Source organism: Lathyrus oleraceus, chromosome 5, assembly GCF_024323335.1.
Source record: "Lathyrus oleraceus cultivar Zhongwan6 chromosome 5, CAAS_Psat_ZW6_1.0, whole genome shotgun sequence".
Taxonomy (NCBI): Eukaryota; Viridiplantae; Streptophyta; class Magnoliopsida; order Fabales; family Fabaceae; genus Lathyrus; species Lathyrus oleraceus.
Window position 1 is genome coordinate 560,461,531 of NC_066583.1, and position 27,342 is coordinate 560,488,872.

General features: G+C 34.1%; 2 protein-coding genes across 2 annotated transcripts in view; both read right to left on the reverse strand.

Moving 5' to 3' along the window:
* Positions 1–3,113: 3,113 nt before the first annotated feature.
* Positions 3,114–6,274, reverse strand: LOC127086419 (uncharacterized). The gene is made up of 2 exons (XM_051027179.1): positions 5,815–6,274; positions 3,114–4,871 (listed from the first exon to the last, which is right to left on the reverse strand). The coding sequence occupies exons 1-2, from the start codon at positions 6,078–6,080 to the stop codon at positions 4,862–4,864; spliced, it is 276 nt and encodes a 91-aa protein (XP_050883136.1). The 5' UTR covers positions 6,081–6,274; the 3' UTR covers positions 3,114–4,861.
* Positions 3,114–27,342, reverse strand: part of LOC127086420 (uncharacterized) — a 30,791-nt gene continuing 6,562 nt past the window's right edge. The window contains exon 2 of the mRNA XM_051027180.1: positions 3,114–4,871. Coding sequence (XP_050883137.1) covers positions 4,862–4,871 — 10 coding nt within the window. The 3' untranslated portion in view covers positions 3,114–4,861. The remainder of the gene's footprint in view (positions 4,872–27,342) is intronic.

Sequence of the window (27,342 nt, forward strand, 5' to 3'; positions counted from 1 at the left end):
ATGTAATTTGACAAATTCTTTTGTGATAATACTTATGTGTACAATTACCCTTTTGCCCTTATGTCTATATTGAACACGAGGCATAGACCGTGTCATCCTTGTCCAGTTCAATATTGGGCCCATAGATATTTATCCTGTTACGCAGGATGGAAAAATTCCATCTAGGTCACTCATGTCCCTCAGCATGCTTCTTGGAGTACCCATCAACTGTCTTTATGTTCATCTAGTTACAGACAACATTTGATTAACAATAAGGCACTTGACTCTACATCTAGGGTCTATAGTGGTTTCAGCTCGAAGGGTGGTATATATCATTATCACCATGAAAATAACTTATGACACTTTGCATAACATTCTATATAGTATTCTCATAGCGGGTCAATCCAGTATAAATATTACTCTTAATATTCATACCTATGTTTAAGACTTGATAACTCCTTATCCATGATCCATGAGATGTGATCATCAATATATATACATAATAATCTTAATGTTTTAATGTTATCCCACTTCACAATAAAGCTCGACTACGAATACTTTAAGAATAATGTCCTTATATTTAATGTGATCTCATGATTAAGTCACACTTGATACATTAAACGGACTAGCTATTCTAGGGACTTTATTAAAAAAACATAATAAAGAAAAAACCTTTTATTATTAATAAATAATTCAATACAAGTACCAAAAGTATTGCCCTATAAGGCTTACACCAACAAAATATGTGCAAATCTTTTATGCCACAACCATGACTCATTATTGTTTGCCATAAGACATTTTACTTTCAAAGAAACATCGTCTAGGGAAATCATAAATATGTTATTAATTCTTGTACCTTTTAGTTTTACCTCATGAGAGACTTCATCTTCAATCAAGCATTCATCTTTGGTGAACTTGATTTTGAAGCCCTTGTCGCAAAGTTGGCTAATACTTAGAAGATTATGCTTTAGTCCTTCGACATAAAAAACATCTTCAATGGATGTGAAAGGTGGTTCTCCAACTTTGCCTATGCCAAGAATTCTCCCTTTGTTATTATCACCATATGTGACATAACCCTTGGCCTTCAATGCTAGATTTGAAAATTTGTTTATGTCTCCCGTCATATGCTTGGAACAACCACTGTCAAGATACCAGAGGTTTGAAGTGGTTTTCAAGCATACCTACAAAACATAATTAAGTTTTGTTAGGTATCCAAATTGCTTTGGATCATTCATAATTAGTTCCTTTCTTTACCCATACATAATGCCCACTTGCTACGCTGAAATTTCTAACATAGCACACATTTGGTGTATGGCTAATTATTCCGCAATAAAAACAAGTAGGTTCAAAGTTGCTTCTATATCTAGGAACATAAGATTTCTTTTTAGGAAATCTTTTATTTTTAGGATAGTGATGAACAACTTTGGGATTGTTTACTTTCTCTTCGGATGGTTGATCCTTAGCCTTAACAAAAATGGTTTTACTTGTACTTGGTTTGGAAAATTTTGAGTAACCAAGACCACTTTTATCATTTGAATATCTTTCTTGGCTAAGGACTCATTCCAATCCAATTTTTCCTTTTTCATATCTTTCAAGAACTATTTTTAATTGGACAATTTGGAAAGAAAGTGACTCACTGTTTTTACATACAAAATTCTGTTTTTCACTAATCATCTTTTGTTTTTCATCGTTGACATCTTTTTCAATTGTCACGATTTTTCCTTCTAAAGATAAAATTGTTTTCTTTTGAGATGATATAGTTTTATACAGAATTTTGCATTCTTCAAGAAGTTCATTTATAGCACCTTGTGCGTCACTATCGAAAAGAGAAAAGTTGCTAGTAACCTCATCTTCTTCATCGTCGGAGTGGTGTGAAGCCATTAATGCTAAGTTTGCACATTCGTCGCTTTCCGATTCAGATGAAGAACTTATCTTATTATCTTCCCATGCAACATACGCCTTTTTATTCTTGAAATCCTTCTTGCCTTTAAAGCATCCTTTCTTTGAGAGTCTCGGACAATCTGGTTTTATATGACCTTGCTTTCCATATTCATAACATGTGACTTCTTGTGTGGAAGTGGAAGTCTCCCTTTTCCTCAAATGTTTATTTCTTTTAGCATGAAAAGGTTTGTCATTTTTACCAAAAAACTTACCAAGCCTTTTAACAAGGAGCATGAAGTTTTCATCTTCCTCCAATGCGGCCTCGTCTTTTTCTTCCTTTGATTCAACTTTTAAAGCAATTCCTTTGAATTTCTTTTCCTGATTTTCATGCTTTTCAAGTCGTCCAAGTTCAAGTTCATGTCTTGGAGTTTTCCGAATAACGATACGGACGTCATTGTAGAAAGACTTTTCTTCTCCGATATGGCCGTAACTTTAGGTTTCCATTCTCTCGTCAAGGATCGTATCACTTTAAGGTTGAGATCATCATTTGTGAAGGTCTTTCCAAGAGCGATTAGGTGATTCGTTAAGTGAACAAATCTTTTCTGTAAAGCAACGATGGATTCTCCGGGTTGCATTCTGAACATTTCGTATTCTTGACTCAATGTATTTAATCTGGATCTTTTGACTTCAGTGGTTCCTTCGTGAGTCTCCACCAAAGTATCCCATATTTCTTTCGCAGATTTGCATTGAGATATACGGAAGAACTCGTCCATACTTAATGCACTTTGAAGAATATTGATGGATTTCTTCTTATTAAGTATTTTCTTCTTATCGTCTTCATCATACGAACTTTTGATCTTTGGGGTGCCAACACCAATGATCACACTTGTCGGATTATGCTGACCATTTTCAACGGTTTCCCAGATACCATCTCCTTGTGCTTCTAAATGTGCTTTCATGCGGATTTTCCAGAAATCAAAATATTCGCCAGAAAATAGAGATAGTTTGTTGCTACTACCTCCATCCTTAAACACCGGATTTACGCTTGCGGAAGCCATTGTCTAGATTTGTGGAGTAAGTTACCAGAACCTGCTCTGATACCAAATGTAAGTTAGGATTGAGCCTAAGAAGGGGGAGGGGGTGAATTAGGACGTTTAGAAATTTAATCGGATTTGGTGGATAAGGTTCTTTTCTTTTCTGGATTGATATGATGTTGAAAGCGATAAAGAGCAGAAAGTAAAGAACACCGGGAATTATACTGGTTCCCCTCACAACTTGAGAGTACTACAATCTCCTTATAATGTGTAAGAGATTTTATTATTGTTAGATCTCCTAAATCAAGCCTCTAACTAAGTAATCAAGAAAAATCCTCTTGAAAACTTAACTCACAAGAAAAGAAAACAATCCTTCCTTTTCTTAACACTTATATCCAACAATCCTGGATCATAAGCAAACACCTAAAACCAAACAATCCTTGGTACTTAGGATTTTACAAAGTAATTAAATGAATATATGAATAATTGTATTTGATAAGACTTTAATCAATTGATTAGAATCTTCTTCTCTTTCAATATGAAATTTCAAAACAAAATAGTATATAAGTGCTCAAGAGTACTTTTGAAGAAAATGATATGAAAATTATTTTTCAAAAGTATCTTAATATGAGAAATAATGAAAATGAATGTATAGAGATTTTACAAATTGATTTGAAAGAGGTGAGTTTTTTAATGAAAATATATGGATTATTTATAGTATGAATGCATCTCTTCAATCATAACATGACAATGGTTAGAATGGAAAATAGATAATTGATCATGAACAGATGCAAGCTTTTACCATAAAAAGTTATGATGAAATGGTGCAAAGAATGGTGAAATAATTTTTCAGAGTTTTCAAAATATTTTCAGCATCAATCGATTGACACACATAACCAATTGATTGACATAACTAAAAAATTGAAAAAATACACTAAGATCAATCGATTGACATACAACATCAATCGATTGGTCCTGCTTTAAAAACGAAAAAAATCTAAAATAGAAAGTTTGATCAATCGATTGTAGCAAGGCATCAATCGATTGACATGACCAAAATATTAAAAAAAATTCTAAGTTAAAAAAACTTTTAAACATGCAATTTTTAAACATTATATTAAAATAAATAATCATGATATAAAAGATTTAGAATGATCATTTTAATGTATGATAAAAATTTTGAACACTAGGAGTATATTATCAAAAATTCCATATACCTTTATTAGATCCACGAAAAACTTGAGCAATGTTGAATGATCTTCTTTTTCCATTCTTTTGTTATGGAGAGCTTGATATGTTATTTTCATCAAAATCTTGTAGGAAACTTGTCTTCACAGTAGTTACCGTCTCGACCTTCTGAACCAATATGGGGAAAGTTATTGACCCTAGGCGGACAATGTTTGGAAATCTGCAGGCCTTAATGTAATGTGATGTGGCATCGCTGAGAACCAAATTAGGCGTAGCTCGAAGGTTTCTGTGTTACAATACCTCCTGTTATGTAGCGGCTCATGCTGAATCCTTTTGTTGATTTTCATATATATGTAAGAGTCTCTTATTTTGAAGGTGCATATTCTTCTGTTGCACTAGTTTGTAGATGTTTGTTATGATTTTGTTCGCTCTCTGATCCCAAGTGTGGCTTGAATTTGTTGGAAACTTTAGAACATTTTTGGCTCAAGCGCTTGAGTTTGCAGTTGAATTTGTTTAGAACTTGGAGTAGTTGCTGAAAAAGATGGAATGACGACAGAACCTTGAATGTTCCTCGACTGACCAGAGGAGGAAGCAAAATTTTGAGAGATGAAATGAAACATATGGAGATGCCATTAAACCCAAATCGCCCCTCCGATAGAAGGAGGTGAGTCTCGAGGACTGGAAACAAGGACTATCGTGACATCTTCGATTGCTGGATTATTCTCACGATGAACGACCAATCAAGTTGATTTGAAAGTTACTGTTGTTGGTTGGGAAATTCACGATGATCTGATCAACCGACAAAAACGGTTACAACGATGCAACAATAAAAAATTCGGCCATTATATGGTCGACCATTAAAACCGCTCATGGATTGGAAAAGACAAACATGAGTCTTGAATGAGAGTATTAGGAGGCCGGTCTTGTTGAATAATTTGGTCAACTCAGAAATAATTTTTATATTGGTGTATTTGTAACCTTTCATAAATTTTCATTAGAAATTCTATTCCAATAACACATTAAAAAATTCGGTATAAATTTTCAATAAAAAAAAACAAAAAAAATGTTATAAAATTATAAATATTTTTAATATTAAAAAACTCTTATAAATTGATAAATAAAAGTATCTATGTCTCTAAATTATTATTTTTATATTGTTTGTTATTGGTCTAATGACCAACATATACTCACATGAATATTTATAGAAATAAAATAAAAATAAAAATAAAAGGTGCTGACCACGGATCTAAATTCATTAAGAATTTTAATATTTAAAGTTATCACACAGTCAAATATGTAGACATTCTCCGAATTGATTGTTTTCAAATTTTACTATCAAAGTCTATATATTTTATTAATAGACTTTTTTTAAATAAATTTTCATTTTATTTAAAAAAATCATTTATACCATTTTTTTTTAAAATTGTAAAAATTTAGCAAACAATTTAAGCTTAAAGGACGTAGCTTTCTTTAAAGTAGCTTTAAACCAAAAAAAAAGAATAGAAATCTGGCCAAAAAGAAAAAGAGCAACATTGATCACAAGCAGAAAAAGCATGATTTCCCTTATTTTATTGCAACATGTGATGCATAGGAATCTGACACAATCAACAATAAAACAATACAAGAACTGATAGGACATATAAAGAGGAAACAAACAAAATCTCAACTTTCATTTTTTTGGTCACAAAATTTTGGATGAATTAGATACATAAGATGAATAAGTTATCAAAACCTTGCAGTGGTAGGACCCCAGCAATTCAAGTCCATGACTTTCTTCATGGATTCTTCCTTAGTTCTTTTCACCTTGTTGGAAACAGCAGCAGAAGAAGAAGATGACAGTTTCTTAGCCTGAGTATATGATCTGATATTGTTCTTAGCATGTTGATGAAGTGATCTGAAAATATAGTTCCACCTGCATACACCAAGTTGGTCTTTTAATGCCTCCACAGCTCCTATGCTTGATGCTACTACCCAAGCTTTTGTTGCAGCTGCACTCATTTTTGTGCTGTAATTTTGTTGAAATTTGAACTTGTTTTAATGTGTGATGATGTGTTGGTGTTTATGAATTCATATATATATGAGGCTTAGTGAATGATTGGAATTGTGGGAGTTAATTACGGACTAAGCCAAAACCAGTGGCTTGTTCGGTTGGAAGTAAAATACAAGCAGAGCAAAACTAGGGGCGGTTTCGCTTTTCATCTCTTGTTTGGAATTAAGTTACTTTATATATGTTAGTTTTATTTACACTATGTTTGGTTGGTAAAAGAAAGGTGAAGGAAAGAATGTGAAAATAAAAAATAAAAGGAAAGAATGAGAATAGAGTGTAAGATGAATTGTTTAGTAGTTTGATATGAGAGAAAATAGAAGGAAAGAAAGATAAAAATTTAATATAATAAAAATAAATTAAAAAATAAGAGACATTCTAATTAATCTATAAAATAATTTTTTGTAGATATTATTACAAAAAGAAACAAAACTAGTAGAACATTTCAATTTCTATGGATTAATATTAGGGATTATAACGAGCATACTTGAGTAAGGTCTATAGTACACACACACACATATATATATATATATATATATATATATATATATATATATATATATATATATATATATATATATATATATATATATATATATATATATATATATATATATTTTAAAAAATCTCCGTACCTAAGTTTATATTCATGTGGGCACTAATATTTATATTTGAATCAGTATCATATGGGTATTTAAATACTCATATCCATATTTGTTTATCCGCATTTTTAATAAAAGTTTATCGATTAATTATAATTTATCGATTAATTATAATTTATCATATTATTTTAAGTTTTTAACAACATATAAAAAATTTAAAGATGTTATTGTTGAGTTAAAAAATAAACATACACTTATATTATAAGTAAGGGTGACGAACGAGCATGCCCGCCCCGTTTAAGCCCGTTCTGCAAAAACTCATAAAAACAGGACGGGGCGAGACATTAATAGTGGAGGATGTGGGCTTAAAACTTAGGTTCGTCCCGCAAAAAATGGACGGGGAAAGCCCGCAGGTACTGTACTTTTTAAGCTTAAAATGCAAAAGTTTATGTAAATGCCCGTGTCTGCAAAAACCCGTGAAAAAAAATGGGGCGGGACGGGGCGGACACATTAGAGGGTGATGGCCTAAACCTTTGGTCCGTCCCGCACTAAAGTAAGGGCAAAACGGGCATGCTCAATTGGGAGGATCCATGTTGTCACCCCTAATTAAAAGGCATAATTAATCATCAAGTCCCTAACATAATTTAATGTTTCACTTCAATCCCTTAACTCAAAATCGTTAAACTTTAGTCTCTTAAAAACACTTATGTTAGTCAATTTGACTCTTTCTGTCTTTTTGTCAAAAACCCATTAAGTTATGTTGTTGTGACTTTACAACAAGGCTCAAGGTACATTGTTGACTCAATATACGTATTAAAAAATTGATAGATTAATTAAACTAGAGGACGGAGGTTAAAAACCTCCGGAAATATATTGTGTAATATAACAACTTTTCTGATAAGAAACATATGTTATGGCTGAATAATGATTCAACAAAATTAATTATACAATATCAATGATAATAATTTTAGATAAAATAACTCAGAGATTCCACAACAAAATTAAGTTTTTTAAAATAAAAATACAACAAATACACATTCAATGGCCCCAAATCACACATTCTTAACATGGTATTAGAGCCTCGTTTAAGATCCGGTGGGCCACCTACTATGGTTTCCGCTATCGGGTCACCCACCATTTATTTCCACGCTCCAGATGTCCAGTCCTGGGCATGAGGGGGTGTGTTAAGAGTCCCACATCGGACAATATATGGCCTGAACATGTGTTTATAATTTAGGGCAGTCCTCACTCTACCAACCGATTTTGTAGAGTTTATTTAGGCCAAACATTGTTGGCGTTGGCTGTCAACAAGATTTTAGGAACTATAATAGGAATATAGTTATTAATTGTTAATTACCATGATTTGACTATAATTGTTCTGATTTAGTTATAATTAGAAATAGGTTTTCTGTGTATATAAATATAACCTATTCCCTCCTTGTAATATACGATTAAAATAATATGAAAGTTTTATATCAGTTTAACATGGTATCAGAGCCAGGTCTTAATCCTGACCTACGGTAACACTTTCCATCCTTCTTCCATGACCGACTTGGATTCAAACTCCGATGAGGTTACCTCGTCTTCCATTCTTGCTGAATTGACGACAAAAATGACGGAAGTTCTGAACCGTGCGTCAGCCCCGTCACAAATTGTCTCTGACCATATGGTGGCACCGATTGGCATCAAGTTAGATGGCAACAACTATCCCCTTTGGTCCCAGGTGGTCGAGATGTATATCTCGGGCAAAGACAAACTAGGATATATCAATGGAGATCTCCCGCAACCCCCTCAAACAGATCCTACGTTTCGACGTTGGCGGACTGACAACGCGATTGTTAAGGGATGGATAATCAACTCAATGGACTCTTCTCTAATCCGCAACTTTATTCGCTTCTCCACTGCCAAGCTGGTGCGGGATGCAATTGCGACCACATACTTTGTTGGCAGTGACACCTCCCAAGTGTATGACCTTCGGCAACGGGTGACACGTCTTAAACAAGTCGGTGGTTCTCTTGAAAAATATTATAACGATCTCCAAGGACTTTGGCGTGAGATAGATTTTCGTCGTCCAAATCCGATGACATATCAAGTTGATATCCAACACTACAATACCCTTATCCAAGAAGAACGAGTGTATGTGTTTTTGGATGGACTTGATGACCGCTTAGATAATATCAGAAGCGATGTTTTACAAATGAAACCGTTTCCAACAGTGGAGCAAGCATATTCACATGTTAGGAGGGAAGCTCTTCGTCAGGCAGTGATGACAGACAACTCCAATGAATTATCTGGAGCAGTTCTTGCATCTAAGGGTCTCAAATTACATAGCAGTAAGATACTTTCTCAATCCAAACATAAAGAACCATCTAATGGCACTAAGTGCTCTCATTGTGGAGGTAACAAACATACTAGCGAGACCTGTTTTAAGCTTCATAGATATCCAGACTGGTGGACAGATTTTCAGGCTCGAAAGCGTCGCGATACAACTGATAGCAACCTGGGAAAAGCTGCAGTAGCTACTGTCGAACCCCATCTTTCCCTCATTCCAAAATCAAGTTCCCACACCACTGAAGGTAATGTTCTGATTTGCTCTAATCATGATGATGACTCTAATGCATGGATACTTGATTCCGGAGCTACCGATCATATGACGTTCGATGCTGCTGATTTTTCTGAACGTTCAACCCCTCGGCGCTCAAGTATTGCCAACGCAAATGGTGGTTTATCGGCGGTAACAGGGGCTGGAACTGTGATGTTATCACCAACCCTTTCGCTTTCAAATACACTACTTGTTCCCTCTCTATCTCATAAGTTGTTGTTTGTGAGTCAAGTTACAAAAGACTTGAACTATGTTGTGCTGATTTATCCATTTTTTTGTTTCCTTCAGGATATTCTCACGAAGGAGATCATTGGGCGTGGTACTAAGAGAGAGGGACTTTACTCTATGGAGGATTTTAGTGTAGGCCGAGCGCATCGCATGCATTATCCAAGAAACAATAAAATGGAGCAAGTCTTACTTTGGCATCGCCGATTAGGCCATCCTTCGTTTGGCTACCTGAAACATGTGTTCCTAAGCTTATTTTCAGATACATCTTTGTTGAACTTCAAATGTGAAGCTTGTATTTTAGCCAAGAGTCATCGAGTTACTTTTCCATCAAGTATGAATAAAAGTAATGCTCTGTTTGCTTTAATCCATTCTGATGTATGGGGTCCATCCCCAAAATCTTCTATCCCTGGTTATCGGTGGTTTGTGATATTTGTTGATGATTGCACTCGAATGACTTGGATTTATTTGTTGAAACAAAAAAATGAAGTGATACACATATTTCAACAATTCCATAAAATGATTCAAACTCAATATTCAAAGAAAATTAAGATCCTTCGCTCTGATAATGGTGGGGAGTTTGTAAATCATCAATTCCATGAGTATTTCAAAAAACACGGACTTATTCACGAAACCACGTGTCCACAAACCCCACAACAAAATGGTGTTGCAGAACGAAAAAATCGGCATATTCTTGAAACTGCCCGTGCTCTTTTACATGGAGCACATGTGCCTCACCACCATTGGATTGACACTGTTACTACAGCATTATATCTCATCAATCGGATGCCATCGAAGGTCCTTGAATTTAAAACTCCGTTGCAGACCTTGTCCATATTTGTACCGCTGCCTACAATACAAATGCTGCCACCTCGAGTCTTTGGGTGTGTTGCGTTTGTTCACCTACATAAAAACCAGCGTACAAATCTTGATCCGTGTGCCATTCGCTGCCTGTTTTTGGTATATGGTGTACACCAGAAAGGGTATCGTTTCTATGACCCTATTACTCGACGCATTTATGTAACCATGGATGTTACATTCTTGGAATTTGACCATTTATACTCATCTGTATCACCCAATTCTTCTCTTTAGGGGGAGACACCAGAAGAAGAGTCGAATTGGTCGACATTTGACTGGTTCAAAGATATTGATATACCTTCAACTGAAGTTTTTGGTGATTCTTGTCAAACTCAAACAGACCATATGAGTTCTGAAGTTGAAGTATCGGAATCCCCCCCCCCCCCCCTCTCCAGTACTCAACGATCCATCTCCTGAGAATATCATTGAGGTAAACTCTCCTATATCTCATAATAATAATAATAATAATGGTGATATCTCTGTTAGCTATGAATTACCTCATAGGCATAATCGGGGAAAACCACTAAAGCGTTACTCTCCTGAAGAAGAGGATCATAGATCAAGGTATCCAATTGCTAATTATGTCTCTATGAAGGACTTGTCTGAACCCCTTAAGAAATTTGAAAATGAGATGTCTTCATATAGTGTACCTAGCAACGTTGAAGAGGCCATTGAAGACCCTAGATGGGTTCAAGCTATGAATGAAGAAATTGAGGCATTGTTGAAAAGTATATCTTCGGCAAATATTTTTATATCGTATCCACAGAGATTGGGTAATATTACCGCCGTTCTATAATTCAAATGTTATAAGTTTAGAAAGTAACGAAGTTGTTTGTTTGGAAAATTATCTTGTGAGCAAAGGTCACTAAAAACAGTAAAATGGTTTTAATCAAATATAAAAGCTTGGCAAGATTGGAGTTCACTATTTCAAATGCTTATGATTCCTTATGAAAAATAAATAGATTCAAGATTATTGATGATGTTCAAGTATCCTCTCAAAGTCATTTATGTCTAAATGATATTGTGATAATCACTATATTGATCCTTAGACGATCTCTCCACCTAACTATCAATATAGCAATCTTTAATGTTTAATACCAAAGAAGAGTAATGAATAAATCTATCTCTACAACCTATTCACTACATGAAAATCTGTTTTATGTCAAGACTCAAATAATCTCTCTCGACAACTACTCAAATCTGGTTTTCAACTTAGGGCAAAAACAATATTCAATACATCAACAATCTTTATCATATATATAAATCAAATGGAATACATAAACATATGAGAATAGCTACTAACTCCAATCTTGACAAAAGGAAGTTTAGCTCCTCATCATCATTTTACAAAGCAGAATGGAGAAGAAGAAAAACTCTGTTTTTCTTTTCTTACAAAATATCTCAATGTCAATAATAAAATGTCTTGAGCGATTCCGTATGGTGAGGTGGTAGACTTGTCGGCTAGTTGTAGAGTCATTCTCGTCGATTTAATCTCAATATTCCCCAATCTTTTGACAATGGAGAGGGGGATTAAATTTATACTAGAGCCCAAGTCAATCAAACCATTTCCAACGTATGTGCTTCCAATGGTTACCGGTAGAACAACCCGGCCCGGATCAGACTCCTTCCTTGGGAGAGTCTTTTGGATGATGGCGCTACACCGTGCATCAAGCAATATGGTCTCATCTTCCACGTGTCGCCTTTTCTTGGTAAGAATGTCCTTCATGAATTTAGCATACCGTGGCATTTGTTCTAATGCATCAGCAAATGGAATGTTGATTTGGAGTTGCTTGAAGATGTCCATGAACCGTGCATAATGCCTAGCATTGTCCTTCCTTGATGGAGCATGTGGATAGGGTAGATGTTGAGTTGGAATGACGCTCACCCCTTTCTCAGATTTCTTCTTCTTCTTTGATTCAGCATCCTTTTTCCCTTCCAAATCAATCTGCTGCTCAGTTGGCAAAACCTGCTTTTTTCGCGGCGCGAACTGAGCATTTCCAGTAGCATTTTCCCTTTCACCAACTATGTCTTTTTCTTCCAGCATCCCATCAGTGATGTTGTCTTCTACAATCTCTTCACCTTTTTCACTTACCAACTCTTTACCACTCCTTGTGACAATTGCTTTGCAATGCTCCTTTGGATTCGGTTGAGTGTTAGCAGAGAAAGAAGGCCCTGCGTTTTGTTCCGACAGTTGCTTCGCAAGTTGGCCTACTTGATTTTCCAGATTTTTAATTGTTGCTTCGTTACTCTTCTGATTTGCCATGGAAGCTTGCATGAATTGTTGAAGAGTGTCTTCTAGCTTGGAATTTCCTCCTTGCGACTGCTGTCCTTGAGAGTTTGGATGTTGGTAAGGACTTTGCTGCTGAAAATTTTGATTGTTGAACCTTGACGGTTGATAGCCTTGATTGTTTCTTGGTTGGTAGCCTTGATTGTTAGGTTGTTGTCTTTGATAGCCCTGATTTTGATTGTTCACATAACTCACTTCTTCTTGGGGTGGAGGACAAAAACCAGTAGGGTGATCCCCTTGACATAATTCGCAACATGCTACTTGATGCTGAACTTGAAACCCTTGAATCTCTTTTATTTGCTGTGGAAGCTTGGCCATTTGTTGAGTGAGAAGCTCCACTTGTTGAGAGAGTAGCTTGTTTTGAGCAAGGATGGCATCATTGGTATTTAACTCAAGAACTCCCGGCTTACGTTGTGAAGGGCTACGATCATGTTGACCTTGATGATCATTGAGGGCCATCCGTTCAATAATGACTTTAGCTTCTTCCGTAGTTTTTGACATAAGCGAGCCACCCGCGGTGGCGTCAGAAGTGTCTTGTGAGTTGATTGGAGTCCATTTAGAAAAATATGAATTTGAGTGAGCTCATCAAAACCATGTCCCTTGCATTTTCTCAACATTGATTTGAATCTTTCCCAAGCTTCATTTAGAGACTCGTTGCCTCCTTGAGTGAATACCGCAATAGCCGTTTTGGCTTCCATGAATCGGGATTGAGGGAAGTATCTTTCTAAGAACTTTTCTTCTAACAAATTCCAATCCGTCATCACTCTCGGTGCTTGATCAAGGTACCACTCTTTTGCCTTTCCCACTAAGGAGTGTGGGAACATCCTCTTGAATAGTGCCTCTTCACCCGTTTCATCTATTCCCGTAGAACCCGCAATCTCATAAAATTTGATGAGATGGGTATATGGATCTTCATGATCCATTCCGGTGAATGGATTTGCATAGAGAAGTTGGAGGATTCCGGTCTTCATCTCCGTATTTCTTCCTCCACGGGCAAATTGAGCATTTCTTCTTGGACTATTAGCGGACATTTCGGTACGATTGTCATCCGCCATGTTTCCGTCACAAGCCTCTACCACCACTTCTTCGACTGGAACAAGTGAGGAAGTAGATGCTTCTTCTCTCCGGTTCCTCTCTTTGGCTAGTTTCCTTCTTCTTCGTGTTTTGCTATTGAGCTTCCGAAGTGTTCTTTCAATTTCAGGATCAAATTGAAGTTGCTCCTCAGTTGCTCTTCCCCGCATGCACTAGAATCTACAAAACTAACAAACCAAGTGAAACAAAAGAGAGATAATAATAAATGTAACACAACTTAAAACAAAGAATTATTGCAATGCTTGTAATATCGACACCAATCCCCGGCAACGGCGCCAATTCGAACTGTTGCTTCTCCAGCTTCCTTGTTTGGCAAGCTTCCTCCAAGATGTGGTGTTGCAATCCAAAGCCTTCTTATCTCTAAAATTCTACAAAACTAACAAAATTGTGAAATAACTATTCAAAACAAAATAAATTAAACCTAATTGCATTTATACAAAATAGTGAGAATAAAAGTGTGTAATTACATCAAAACTTGGTAAAAGGGACCAATAAAATGATATAAAAAGTAGTACTAATTGGTCCCTAACAACTCTCCCCAACTTAGCATTTTGTTTGTCCCTAAACAAAAGTTTCCACCCTTACAACCAAAGCAATGACACAAAAGATTGAAACAAGGATTTACCAAGGACATTCAAATGGTTCAAAAGCGTTTGGCATTTTCTCAATTCACCTATCTCAATTCTAGACAAAACATGAATAAGAGAAATGGTTGAGTGCAAAAATCATTCCAAGGAATTCAAAGCCAAATATGTCAAAATTGAATCAAACTTACACACACATCATAATAATGATGAATAACATGAAGGGTTCTTTCACTCATCCAAGCAATTAAATCAACAACAACTCAAATCATGCGGTTATCACAACAAATACCAAATCATGTGAAAAATGAGAATCAAGAGGTCTTTCAAAGGTTGTAATGTGGCTTAGGTTACAAGAAAGGATATGATTAAGAGAATTCAACAAAGTTGCCTATCCTAAGGGAGCATTCCCAAACATTCAACTCTACACAATTTCCTTTTCTTTGATCCCTATTTTTTTCTTTTTCTTATTACATCCACACAACCATGAGCATTTTCTTTGATTTTTTTTTTCTTTCTTTACTTTTTTCTTTGCTCTATGGCTTCAAGGGTGTTTTCTTTTTCTTGTTTCTTTTCAAATTTTCACCCTTTCATAAAAACTCACTTTTCCAAGTTTCTAATCACTTCTTTCTACTTTTACTCTCCCCAACTTAGATTCCAAAACCAAATGTATTCAATAATGCTCCCTACTTAGACATAAGCAAAAGGCAAAATTTTCAAACAACTCGGTTTAGGTTTCAATTGATACGAAAGAAATTAGGATTCATTTATTCCAAAATTTTCAATTGATTTTACAATGATCAATCAAATGAATCCTAAAATAAGCTCAAAGGGGTTTAACTAAGGATTCTTCCTCACAAGGTTAGTTGATTCAAACTTTTTGAATATCCAGACCAAGTTGGTGAACTACCTTCGCGCCGCGAACTGTTGCTTCTCCAGCTTCCTTGTTTGGCAAGCTTCCTCCAAGATGTGGTGTTGCAATCCAAAGCCTTCTTATCTCTAAAATTCTACAAAACTAACAAAATTGTGAAATAACTATTCAAAACAAAATAAATTAAACCTAATTGCATTTATACAAAATAGTGAGAATAAAAGTGTGTAATTACATCAAAACTTGGTAAAAGGGACCAATAAAATGATATAAAAAGTAGTACTAATTGGTCCCTAACAGGCATTAAACAAGAATGCGACATGGACTCTTATCCCTTTACCAAAAGGAAAGAAACCAATAGGGTGTAAGTGGGTTTTCTCTATCAAGTACAAAGCTGGTGGGTCTATTGAAAGGTACAAAGCAAGATTAGTGGCTAAAGGCTTTACACAAACATATGGCATAGACTATCAAGAAACTTTTTCACCTGTTTCCAAGTTGAGCACTGTCAGAGTTCTTTTATCTCTTGCAGTAAATCTGGATTGGCCATTGCATCAGTTAGACGTGAAAAATGCATTTCTCCATGGGCACTTGAAAGAAGAAATATATATGGATATCCCTCCGGGATACATGACAAATTATGAGACTAAGGTGGTGTGTAAATTGCAACGCAGTTTGTACGGCTTGAAGCAATCTCCTAGAGCATGGTTTAGGAGATTGAACCTGGCAATGAAAAAATATGGCTTCCAACAAAGCAACACAGATCATACGTTGTTTTTGAAACATCGTCAAGGTAAGGTCACAACTTTGATTGTGTATGTAGATGATATGATTATTAGAGGAGATGACTCTGAGGAAATAGCAAAACTTCAAAAACAACTTGCAACCGAATTTGAGATGAAAAATCTAGGTGGGCTCAAATATTTTCTAGGTATTGAAGTTGCTAGGTCGAAGAAATGCATCTTTTTATCTCAACGAAAATATATCCTAGATCTTTTATCAGAAGTTGGGCTACTAGACTGTAAACCTATAGATACTCCAATTGTCCAGAACCACAACTGGGAGAATATCCAGACCAAGTGCCAACAAACAAAGGAAGGTACCAGAGATTGGTTGGAAAACTTATTTACTTATCTCATACACGACCTGATATAGCGTATGCGGTAAGTGTAGTAAGTCAATTTATGCACAACCCGAGTAAAGATCACATGGACGCGGTAATTCGAATCATGCGGTACTTGAAGTCCTCGCCTGGAAAAGGCTTGATGTTCACAAAGAATAATCATGTACAAGTTAAAGGTTATACAGACCCTGACTGGGCAGGAGATATAACCAACAAAAAATCCACCTCAGGCTATTTTACCTTTGTTGGAGGAAATTTGGTTACATGGAAAAGTAAGAAACAAAAGGTTGTAGCATTATCAAGTGCTGAAGCAGAGTTTCGAGGGATGGCTAAAGGCCTTTGTGAGATTCTTTGGCTTCGAAGATTGTTAATTGAAATTGGCTTTGCTCCGAACAATGCGATGAACCTTTTTTGTGACAACAAGTCTGCAATTGAAATTGCTCATAATCCGGTTCAACATGACCGGACAAAACACGTGGAAATAGATCGACACTTCATTAAGCAAAATTTGGAGACCAAGATAATTCAATTCCCGTTTGTTAAATCTGAAGATCAATTAGCAGATATACTCACAAAAGTTGTATGTAGCAGAGACTTCTACAACGCACTTGACAAGTTGGCCATTCGAGATCTCTATGCACCAACTTGAGGGGGAGTGTTGGCGTTGGCTGTCAACAAGATTTTAGGAACTATAATAGGAATATAGTTATTAATTGTTAATTACCATGATTTGGCTATAACTATTCTGATTTAGTTATAATTAGAAATAGGTTTTCTGTGTATATAAATATAACCTATTCCCTCATTGTAATATACGATTAAAATAATATGAAAGTTTTATATCAGTTTAACAAACCACACATTCAAAACGTACATTGATAGTCTGACATGAGCAATACATTAAACATCTCAATATATATATATATATATATATATATATATATATATATATATATATATATATATATATATATATATATATATATATATATATATATATATATATATATATATATATATATATATATATATATATATATATTTTGATAGGTTATATTTATATATATATATTATTGAGACAATTGCGTATCAAATCATATTTTGTTGATATCATAATATTGCAGTAAAATATATTATTTAGTAAAACATACAAAAAAAACACATGTGTACTTAGACTTAAGAGTGCATATCAGTTAAATTGTTCATAATCTTGATAGTTTGATTCCTTAAAACAGTGAATATGAGATGACAGGCTACAATCAGATAGGAAATCTTGTCATCGGTACCTAAAAGAATTTAAACAAAAATTAAAGAGAAATGCAGTAGAATCCCACGAGGAGAATATTTAAATCAAGTATAAAATCAATAACAAAACTAAGCCACTTACTAAGAGAAGAGGCAAGGTTGTGAAAACGGAGATAACAACATCTCGAATCAGATCTAGAATCAAACAAATCTCAAATTAGACTTCTTCTTATTCTTCTTCTTCGTATGTTTCTCTGAAAGAACATCTTCCTTGTTCTTCATCTGAGTGACCTCTTTATTTCTCTTAAGCACATCCAACAAACACCTTGAAAGGACAAATCATAAGCAGAGTGAAGAATTTGATTTTTTTTCTTACCTCCAATATCATTCATTATCAGAAACTTTGTAGAGACCATCCATGACGCGCTTTTTCAAATCAGAGACAAAGAAGCACTTAAAGAAACCCTGATCTGGATTAGAGGAATCCGAAGGAGATAACAACTTGATGCCTTCTCTTGAAAGTTGTTGAGAAGAACCATCAGAAGAAATAAAGCCATAATCATCATTAGCTTAGGAAAAAAATTTGGAAAAACAAAAACATTATCAGGAAAAGGGGACCATGAAGACAAGATATTGATGAGGAAAAAGGGTTTTGGAATATTTACCTTACGACTTGTGAGCCACCAGTGCAGATATCCATAGATTTTTGAAGATCTGGTATCGATTGAAGGATAATAGAGAAAGAAAGAAGGAGATGAAGGATTATAGTGGTGGAAGAAGGAGAAAAGATAAAGAGAAAAAATAGGGGTGACGACTAACTTAGGGTTTCTTTTCTTCTCATTTTGTTAAAATTTTAGAACTTAGATAGACAATTTAAAAACAAAGAAAAAAAAGTCAGGTAAGATTTTACATGTCCAGCAAGGCAAAAGTTAACGTTTTTTCAGAAAAGCTAACGGCAGTTACCATTTCATGTAACATAATTATTTTTAAGGGACTACTTTATAACTTTTTTTAGTTAAGAGACCAAAGCAAAACAATGAATTTAGTTAAATGACCAAAAGGTGCATTAAGCTATATTAAAATGCATACAAGTTTAATAGTGATGTATTTAATAAAATTAAAATGATACATGTGTTTATAATAATAAAAATAAAAATATATAAATATAAATTGTCCGTGTATGGGGCGAGATGGGTACTAAGATACTTGTACCCACGTCTATACTATTGAATTGTAATCCCTTGTGTCGAAGCAGGTTGCTCGACAGAACAAGGATGTGTCGATTTGTATTAGTGTGTCAAAGTGTCGAAGCATGTTGCTTCACACGAGATTTCAAGTTAGGCCTATTTTTAATAGTGTTAACTATTTTGGGCTTTTATATTTTTGGGTTTTGGCTTAGGGAGTAAGCTAACCTAAATCTATAAATAGAGAGAGTAACCTATATTCTTCTTATGAACTAATAACATTGTACTCATAAAATTTTACAGTTGCAAAGTGAATACAGAAGTTTTCCACAAGTTGTGGGCAGAGAGAAAACTTTGCAGAAAAAGTATTCTTCTTCTCCAACGTTCTTTTCTTTCTTTCTCAATCGTTATTTTCTTTTAATTTTCATTGTGTGGTTGATAACAATCTTGTTCATCAAGATTGATAGAAATTCTCCACAAGTTCTGGTGGATTTCAACATCTGGTATCTAGAGCTCCGGTTTGAGAGATTCGTGAGAAGAAAATCACGATGACAATGAGTCAGCCAAATAGGAATTTTCCAGTGAATCTTCTGATTCTCAAGAACAATAATTATGAGAATTGGTGCAAGCAGATGAAGGTTGTGTTATGTTATCAAGATCTTTGGGATCTTGTGAAGGAAGGAATAACAACGCTTGCAGAAAACTCGACAGATCAAGAAAAAGTTGCACATAAAGAATTGAAAAAGAAAGATTATAAAACTCTCTTTATAATCCACCAACGTGTTGATCCATATAACTTTGAAAAAGTTAGTGATGTAGAGTCAGCGAAAGAAGCATGGGAAATTATGGAGAAGTCGTTTGGAGGCGCGGAGAAGGTGAAAGAGGTGAGGTTACAAACTCACAAAAGGACTTATGAATTGCTTCAGATAGAAGACAATGAAAGCATAATTGATTTCTTCACTAAGGTTACGAAACTGGTGAATCAAATCAGGGTATGTGGAGAAGTGTTGACATCAAGATCTGTTGTTGGAAAGATCTTGAGGTCGTTGGCTCCAAAGTTTGACCATGTGATAGTAGCCATAGAAGATTCGAAAGATTTGTCAAAACTGACAAAGGAAGAGCTTCAAGGGACGCTTGAAGTTCATGAACAAAGAATGGATGAAAGAGCTGTAGGAAAGTCGAAGAGTGATGTGGCTTTGCAGGCACAATCAGCAAAATAAAGAAAAGACAAAGGAAGCTGGAATAAAAACAAAGGAAAAGAAGGCTACAACAATTCAACTGGTCGAAATCAACAAGAAGGAAACTGGTCAAATCAGAGAAAACCCTAAAACCAAGGCAACTAAAGAGGTGATGTTGTAGGTAGAGGAAAAGGTGGTGGTCGAAAGCCTGACAAGAGTCACATTCAGTGTTACAATTGTTAGAAGCATGGTCAATATTCTAGTGATTGTCTAGAAAAGTAGAAGAATCAAGAAACTGATGCAAAGTTGGTGAAACACGAAGAAGAAGAGATGTTGTTGATGGTTATAACGAGAGATGAAGAGATATTAAAGGACCAATGATACTTGGACTCAGGATGCTCATCACACTTGTATGTAAGGGAAGATTGGTTTGTCAACATAAAGCTATCAATGAAGAACATGGAGAAATTTGCAAATGGCAATACTCTAGTATTTGAAGGTGTTGGTGATGTTTTGATTATGAGGAAAGATAGGAAGAATTCAGTAATTTTAAATGTGTTGTACATACCAGACATGAAGAGCAATTTGCTCAATATAGGACAGTTAGTCAAAAAAAAGTACAAGGTGTCGATCAAAGACATGATGATGAAAGTTCTCGACTCAAATGGAAGGTTGATCTTGAAGGCTCCAATGTCTCATATTAGAACCTTCAAGATTGACCTTAATGTGATGGAGCATAAGTGCCTTACAATAGCAGCCAACAGAGATGAATGGATATGGTATTATAGACTTGGCCATATCAATTTCAAAGACATCAGAGATTTGAAAAGAAGAAATGTGGTTTCAGGATTACCAGAAATCGATTCCAAACGAAATGTGTGAAGAATGTGTGTTGGAGAAGCAACACAAGAAAAACTTCAGTACGGATGCAGGAAGCAGCTCAAAGGCAATTCTTGAAGTTATATACTCTGATGTATGTGGTCCTATCCAGGTGGATTCGATTGGAGGTAACAAATACTTTGTTACCTTCATAGATGATTTCAATTGAAAACTGTGGGCTTACCTAACCAAGAATAAAAGTGAAGTGATCGAGGTATTCGCCAAGTTTAAATCTATGGTTGAAAGACAAAGCGGTCGAAAGCTCAATATTCTGAGGACTGATGGTGGTGGAGAATATGTGTCGAAAGACTTTAATGCATTATGTGTGAAAGAAGGTATTGTGCATGAGGTGGTGTCACTCTACACTTCATAGCAGAATGGAGTCACAAAAAGGAAGAATAGAACCATCATGAATATGGTGAGGAGTATGTTGAAAGGCAAGCATCTACCCAATGAATTATGGGGAGAAGTTGCGTCGACTGTAACATATATCCTGAATAGATGTCCGACGAAGAAGCTAGAAGGAATCACGCCAGAAGAATGTTGGTCTGGTGTCAAGCCTAGCTTGAGCCATCTGAAGGTGTTTGGATCTATAGCATATAGACATGTGCCAGATCGGTTGAGAAGAAAATTTGATGATAAGTCGAGTCAGATGATCCTGATAGGATATCATTTGATTGGAGGATACAAATTGTTCGACCCAGTGAACAAGCAAGTGGTAATCAGCAGGGACGTGGTCATAAATGAAATTAAGGAATGGGATTGAACTGAGAATGTTAAGAAGGATTCAGTGAAAATCTTTTGCAATGAACCAACTAGTGAAGTCGAAAGAGAAGTTCGACAAGAAGTTAGAGGTGAAGCAGGCCCAAATAGACCTTAAAGAATAAGACACGTGCCTGCAAAGTTGCAAGAATTTGTGATTACATTAGATAAAGGAATCGACTTCGACGAAGTTTTTGCACCTGTTGCTAGGATCGAAACAATCAGGTTGATTGTTGGTGTAGCTAACGTAAACAACTGGCATATGTGTCAGATGAATGTGAAATGTGCATTCCTGAATGTCCCCTTAGAAGAAGAAGTTAATGTTGCACAACTAGTTGGGTTTGTGAAACAAGGCAAATAAAGAAAGGTGTACATGATGCATAAAGCCCTGTACGGACTTAAACAAGTTCCAAGAGTTTGGAAAAAGAAGATATATGGATTTCTAAGGGAGGAGAAATTTGTGAAGTGAACAATTGAACATGGAGTATATGCAAGAAGAAGCAAAAGTGATTTGCTTATATTATGCCTCTATGTCGATGACATAATGATAACAGGTTGGTACAAGAAGGAGATCGAAGACTTCAAAGGTGATCTCAACAAGGAATTTGAAATGTCAGATCTGGGTGATATTTCATATTTCCTTGGCATCAAATTCTACAAGAGTGGTAGAGGTTTGATGATGCATCAAAGAAGGTATGCAAGCGAAATACTCAAGAGATTTGAGATGCAAGATTGCAACCCAACTTCGACTCCAATTGAGCCCAGATTCAGATGAAGATGATGTTGACCCAACCTAATATAGAAGACTTATTGGGTCACTTTGATACCGTTGTCACATAAGTCCTGACTTAGCATACAATATAGGTATGGTGAGTAGATTCATACAGAAGTCAAATGTATCATATCTAGTAGCAACGAAGAGGATACTAAGGTATCTGAAAGGAACTCTCGACTATGATATATTTTTTTTTGCAGTTGATGAAGGAAAAGAATGCAAACTAGTGAGATACACCGACTCAAGTTGATGTAGTGATGATGAGGATCAAAAATCCACAGTTGGCTATGTGTTTATGTTAGGTGGTGCACTAGTTTCTTGGAGTTCGAGAAAGGAGTCAATAATGGCATTATCATCGTGCGAAGCAGAATACATAGTTGTTTCTCTTTGTGCATGTCAAGCAACATGGATGATGAATCTGGTCGAAGAGATAATAACGAAGAGTCATGGGGCAATTACCATGAAGATCGACAACATGTCAACTATCAATCTGACGAAGAATCCGATAACACATGGTTGAAGCAAGCACATCGAAATAAGGTTTCATTATCTTTGAGAGCAGGTAGCAGATGGAAAGATGAATTTGGAACACTGCAGAACTGAGAATCAGATTGCAGACATCATGACGAATGGAGCGCATGTCGAAGTGTTCAAAAGACTAAAAGCTATGATGAATGTAGATAACTTAGACACAATGAATTATGTGGTGTGTTGAATTGTAATTCCTTGTGTCAAAGCAGGTTGTTCGATAGAACAAGGATATGTCGAGTTGTATTAGTATGTCGAAGTGTCGAAACATGTTGCTTCACATAAGATTTTGACTTAGGCCTATTTTTAGTAGTGTTAACTATTTTGAGATTTTATAGTTTTGGGCTTTGACTTAGGGAGTAAGCTAACCCAAATCTATAAATAGAGGGAGTAACCCATATTCTTATTACGAACTCATAACATTGTATTCATATAATTTTGCAGTTGCAAAGTGAATAAAGAAATTTTCCATATGTTGTGGGTAGAGAGAAAACTCTGCAGAAAATATTTTTCTTCTTCTCCAACGTTCTTTTCTTTCTTTCTCAACCATTCTTTTCATTTCATTGTCATTGTGTGGTTGATAACAATTTTGTTTATCAAGATTGATAGAAATTCTCTACAGATTGGGGTGGATTTCAACATATACCTACTTATTTTAGTAGGTAATTGTTTGTGCCCATATCCATATTCATTTTACGGATTTTTACATTATTCATTATGGATAATTTTTGTGGTTACCCACTGAAGATTAGTCAAATTGTTATCCCTATTGACATCCCTAGTTAATTTAGCAATAATAACTTAGAGGTGAATAGTATAAGAAAATTTCTTTGCATGATAAATTGAGATTTTTAAATAAAACTAAGGGTAAATTTGGATTTGCAATTAACTTGACGCACTCATTCATGTTTCTTCTCATTTTGGTGTGGAAGATTTAGGGCCCGTTTGTTTTGCCTTTTTTTAAAAATGATTTTTGTAGTGTTATATATTTTAGTGTAAAAAAATTTACAAAGAAACTTTTTATAAAAGTTTCAAATGAAAATTTGGTTTGAATAGTTATTCTTAAAATGTTATTTTTGGTATTTCATCATTTTATTGAAACAATTTCAAAAATACAAAGAAAAAATCTATTTTTTTAAAGCTAAAACAAACTGGCCCTTATTCACGTGAGACCCACCAAAATATAATCCTTCCTTCAACCTTTAAGAGAACCAAACGAAAAAAGTGTATCGTTTTCTTCACTTTCTCTCATTGACAAACAATCCTCCCACCTTCATTTAAAACAAACACACCATTAGTCTATACGAAAGATAATTAGGAAAAAAATTGTATTAACTCCCTTAAATATACTTTATATAAGTTGATTTTTTTATAATATACAATAAAAAAAAAAGATAATATTTATGAATTACTAGTACACCGAACTATAGTTTGATATCTTTCTTTTATTTTATTCACGAAAATAATTCTCATATTTTAAATTTAAATAATTTTAATTTTTCTCTCATATTTTTATATTTAATATTGATGATTTGTTTATTTTTAAATGACATATATTGATCAAACATGACGAATTATTATATTGGAACTTTTGTAGAACTTTAAAATATAAAATGAAAGTTACACGTCAATAAAAAATGAATACTTCATCAATTTTTAAATATAAAAAGTTAAAAATTTGAGCATAAAACCTATATGGGTCTTTAAAGATAAACAATAAAATTTACATGTCATTAACAAATGAATACAACTTAAATTTTGAATGAAAGAAATTTGAAAATGAGTTCAAAATTATTTGAATTTAAAACAGAAAGACTATTTTCGTGAATAAGATCAAACAAAAAGATCAAAACTGTAATTTAAGTTTATAATTTTTAAATTAATTGATAGAAAAAAATTGTTGCATTCAATTTGTAAAAAAGAGGTTTGTCAGTTTTTACTAATCCTCCTTACAGCTATTAAAATGATATGAGAATACAAACTTACTATTTTTAAAAGTAAATTGGGACGACAATGAGCCGAATTTGGGAGTGGTTATTACTTATTTTATACCTGCAAATTAAAAAAGAAAATTTGTATTCATTTTCATAATACCTCTGTAGATAACAATTTTTTAAATAATAATTTTAATATTGGTATCTTTTAAATTTATAAGTATCCTATTCATTCTTGCTCAATTCAAAGATCATAAATTATTAGAAATAGTTGAAGACAAAATGAAATAGAATTCAAATATGGTAGAGTACGTTTTCGATGTGATGGAGTATGGTGGATTTGTAAGGTTAACACTCCGTCGCTCAAGTCAATGAATGATTAAAAAATATTTTGAATGTGAGAATGAATAAAATACTTAAATTTAGTGTTTGCAGAGCTTTCTAGAATCACTCGAGTATTCTCACATGTGATCAGGCATGAAACAACCAAGCTTGTCATTGCCTTAGCTTTTAAATGTAGGTGGTCACTATTACATTTACATATCAACTATGCAGTTCTAAATATACTATTAAAGGCAAAGAGGATATTGTGTATAGTCTTAACAAAATCTATTTATGGTTTGATGCAGTCCCCAAGAACACATTAAATAACAAGTAGATAACAAGAAGCTTGTAGTTAAATATCCTCCTATCCAAAATCAATTGACATATTTTCACCATAGCTGCCAAGAGAAACTAATTCTAAAAATTAGGAAAGAAATTGAAATTATTATTTTTGATTAGTTAGGATTAAGGAATGTCTAATCATAGGACTAATCAAAACTTATTGTACAATCTAACTACTTAATTTTGTTCTATTATTATTAGTATGTTGGCTAAGTGGTTAAAAGTTAGTTAAGAATTACTAATTTATTGATTTCCGTTCACTAAGTAAAGCAATATTTTTCTTTATCATTATAATATTATTTAATAATATAATTAGAGTTCTACTTAACTCATACATACAAAATAATTTACAAAACTGACTTGTAAGGTGAGTGATATCATTATATAAACTCTTTCTAGATCCATCACACCTAACATTATTGAATTAAGTGTATAGATATAAATGATAGGTGACTCATGATATGATTGATAGACTCTGATACCATATTAGAATTAAAATTTAGTTTAATTCATCTTTACAAAACTGTCTTTTAAGGCGTGAGGTGTTATTCTATATAAACCTTTAGACCCTTTCTTTCAGCAATGAGCAATGTGGAGTGAGACTTTGATTTCTTCCGGTAGTCAATCAAATATGTTTTTACCTTCGGTCCTTTTTAAAAGAGACGGGAGGTAGTATTTAAAAATGAGATTTCTCTTGTGTTTTTTATCTCTCCGACTATGATCTTCTTTTCCCAACTAATTTTGTTTCTTTTGAAGCACATGTTAGACATTGTAATCAATAGCTAGGCTATGTGTTTACATTTGGGTCAATGGCTGGCATGTTGGATGGACTCCAAACAAATAAATTTGAGTTAAATATGAGTTTTTGTTTTTCAATGCTTAAACTAAAGTAGATTGTTTATGTTTTGAAAAGTTACTTTAGTGATTGACTTTTGTGAATTGTAAGATTTACTTATGGTTTGTTATTGTTGCTTCATTAAGTAATTTATTCATGGTTTGTGTTAGTGTTGTAATTTCTAGCTAGTTTTAGAGCTTTTTGGCTCATATATTTTTGTCTGCCTTAGCTGATAGTATCTTTGAAATTTTTGACTCATTAGAAGTTTTGGTAAGTTTTAAACAACATTAAATATCTTTGAAATTTTCATAATCTTGCATACCAACTCACTAACTTATATTTTTTATTTAATATTTATAGGTTTCGGCTATGTTTACTTTTCAAGTTGTTTCAAAACATTTACATCCAGATGAATGTGAAAAATCAAGTTGTGTGAAAATTAACTAATGCCTCTAAACCATGAAATTCATGAAGTTCTTGTTAGAGGATTTTGGAATTCATGAAGTTCTTGTTGGAGGGTTTTGATCCAAAATTAAATCTTATTTTGTTTTGCATTTAGATGATTTAATATTTCCAAAAACTTCAATAAACAAGTGGATAAAAATGTGTCAATATTAGTGTTATTCATCTTGTAAATTTAATGATCAAATTAACTATAATTAGATCCATTTCAATGATAAAATTAACTAGAATTAGCTCAATTTCAAAAAGATTAAAGGAGTATATAGAACTTTATTTCTTAATAAAAATATGCTAGTTTTGTACTGATTATTTTTTTAAAAGATGAGTAGTTTTTAAAAAAAAGTAAAATATAACTAATATTAACAACTCTATTAAATTTTTTATTTTGTATTTTTTGAACTAACCCAATAAAGCTCAATTTGTGATAAAAATAGAGGTATTAAAAAATGAGGATTTTTTAATGCACCCTATATGTTTCTTAGCCACCACACGAAGATACTTAAATGGACGCACCCAAACATAAGTGA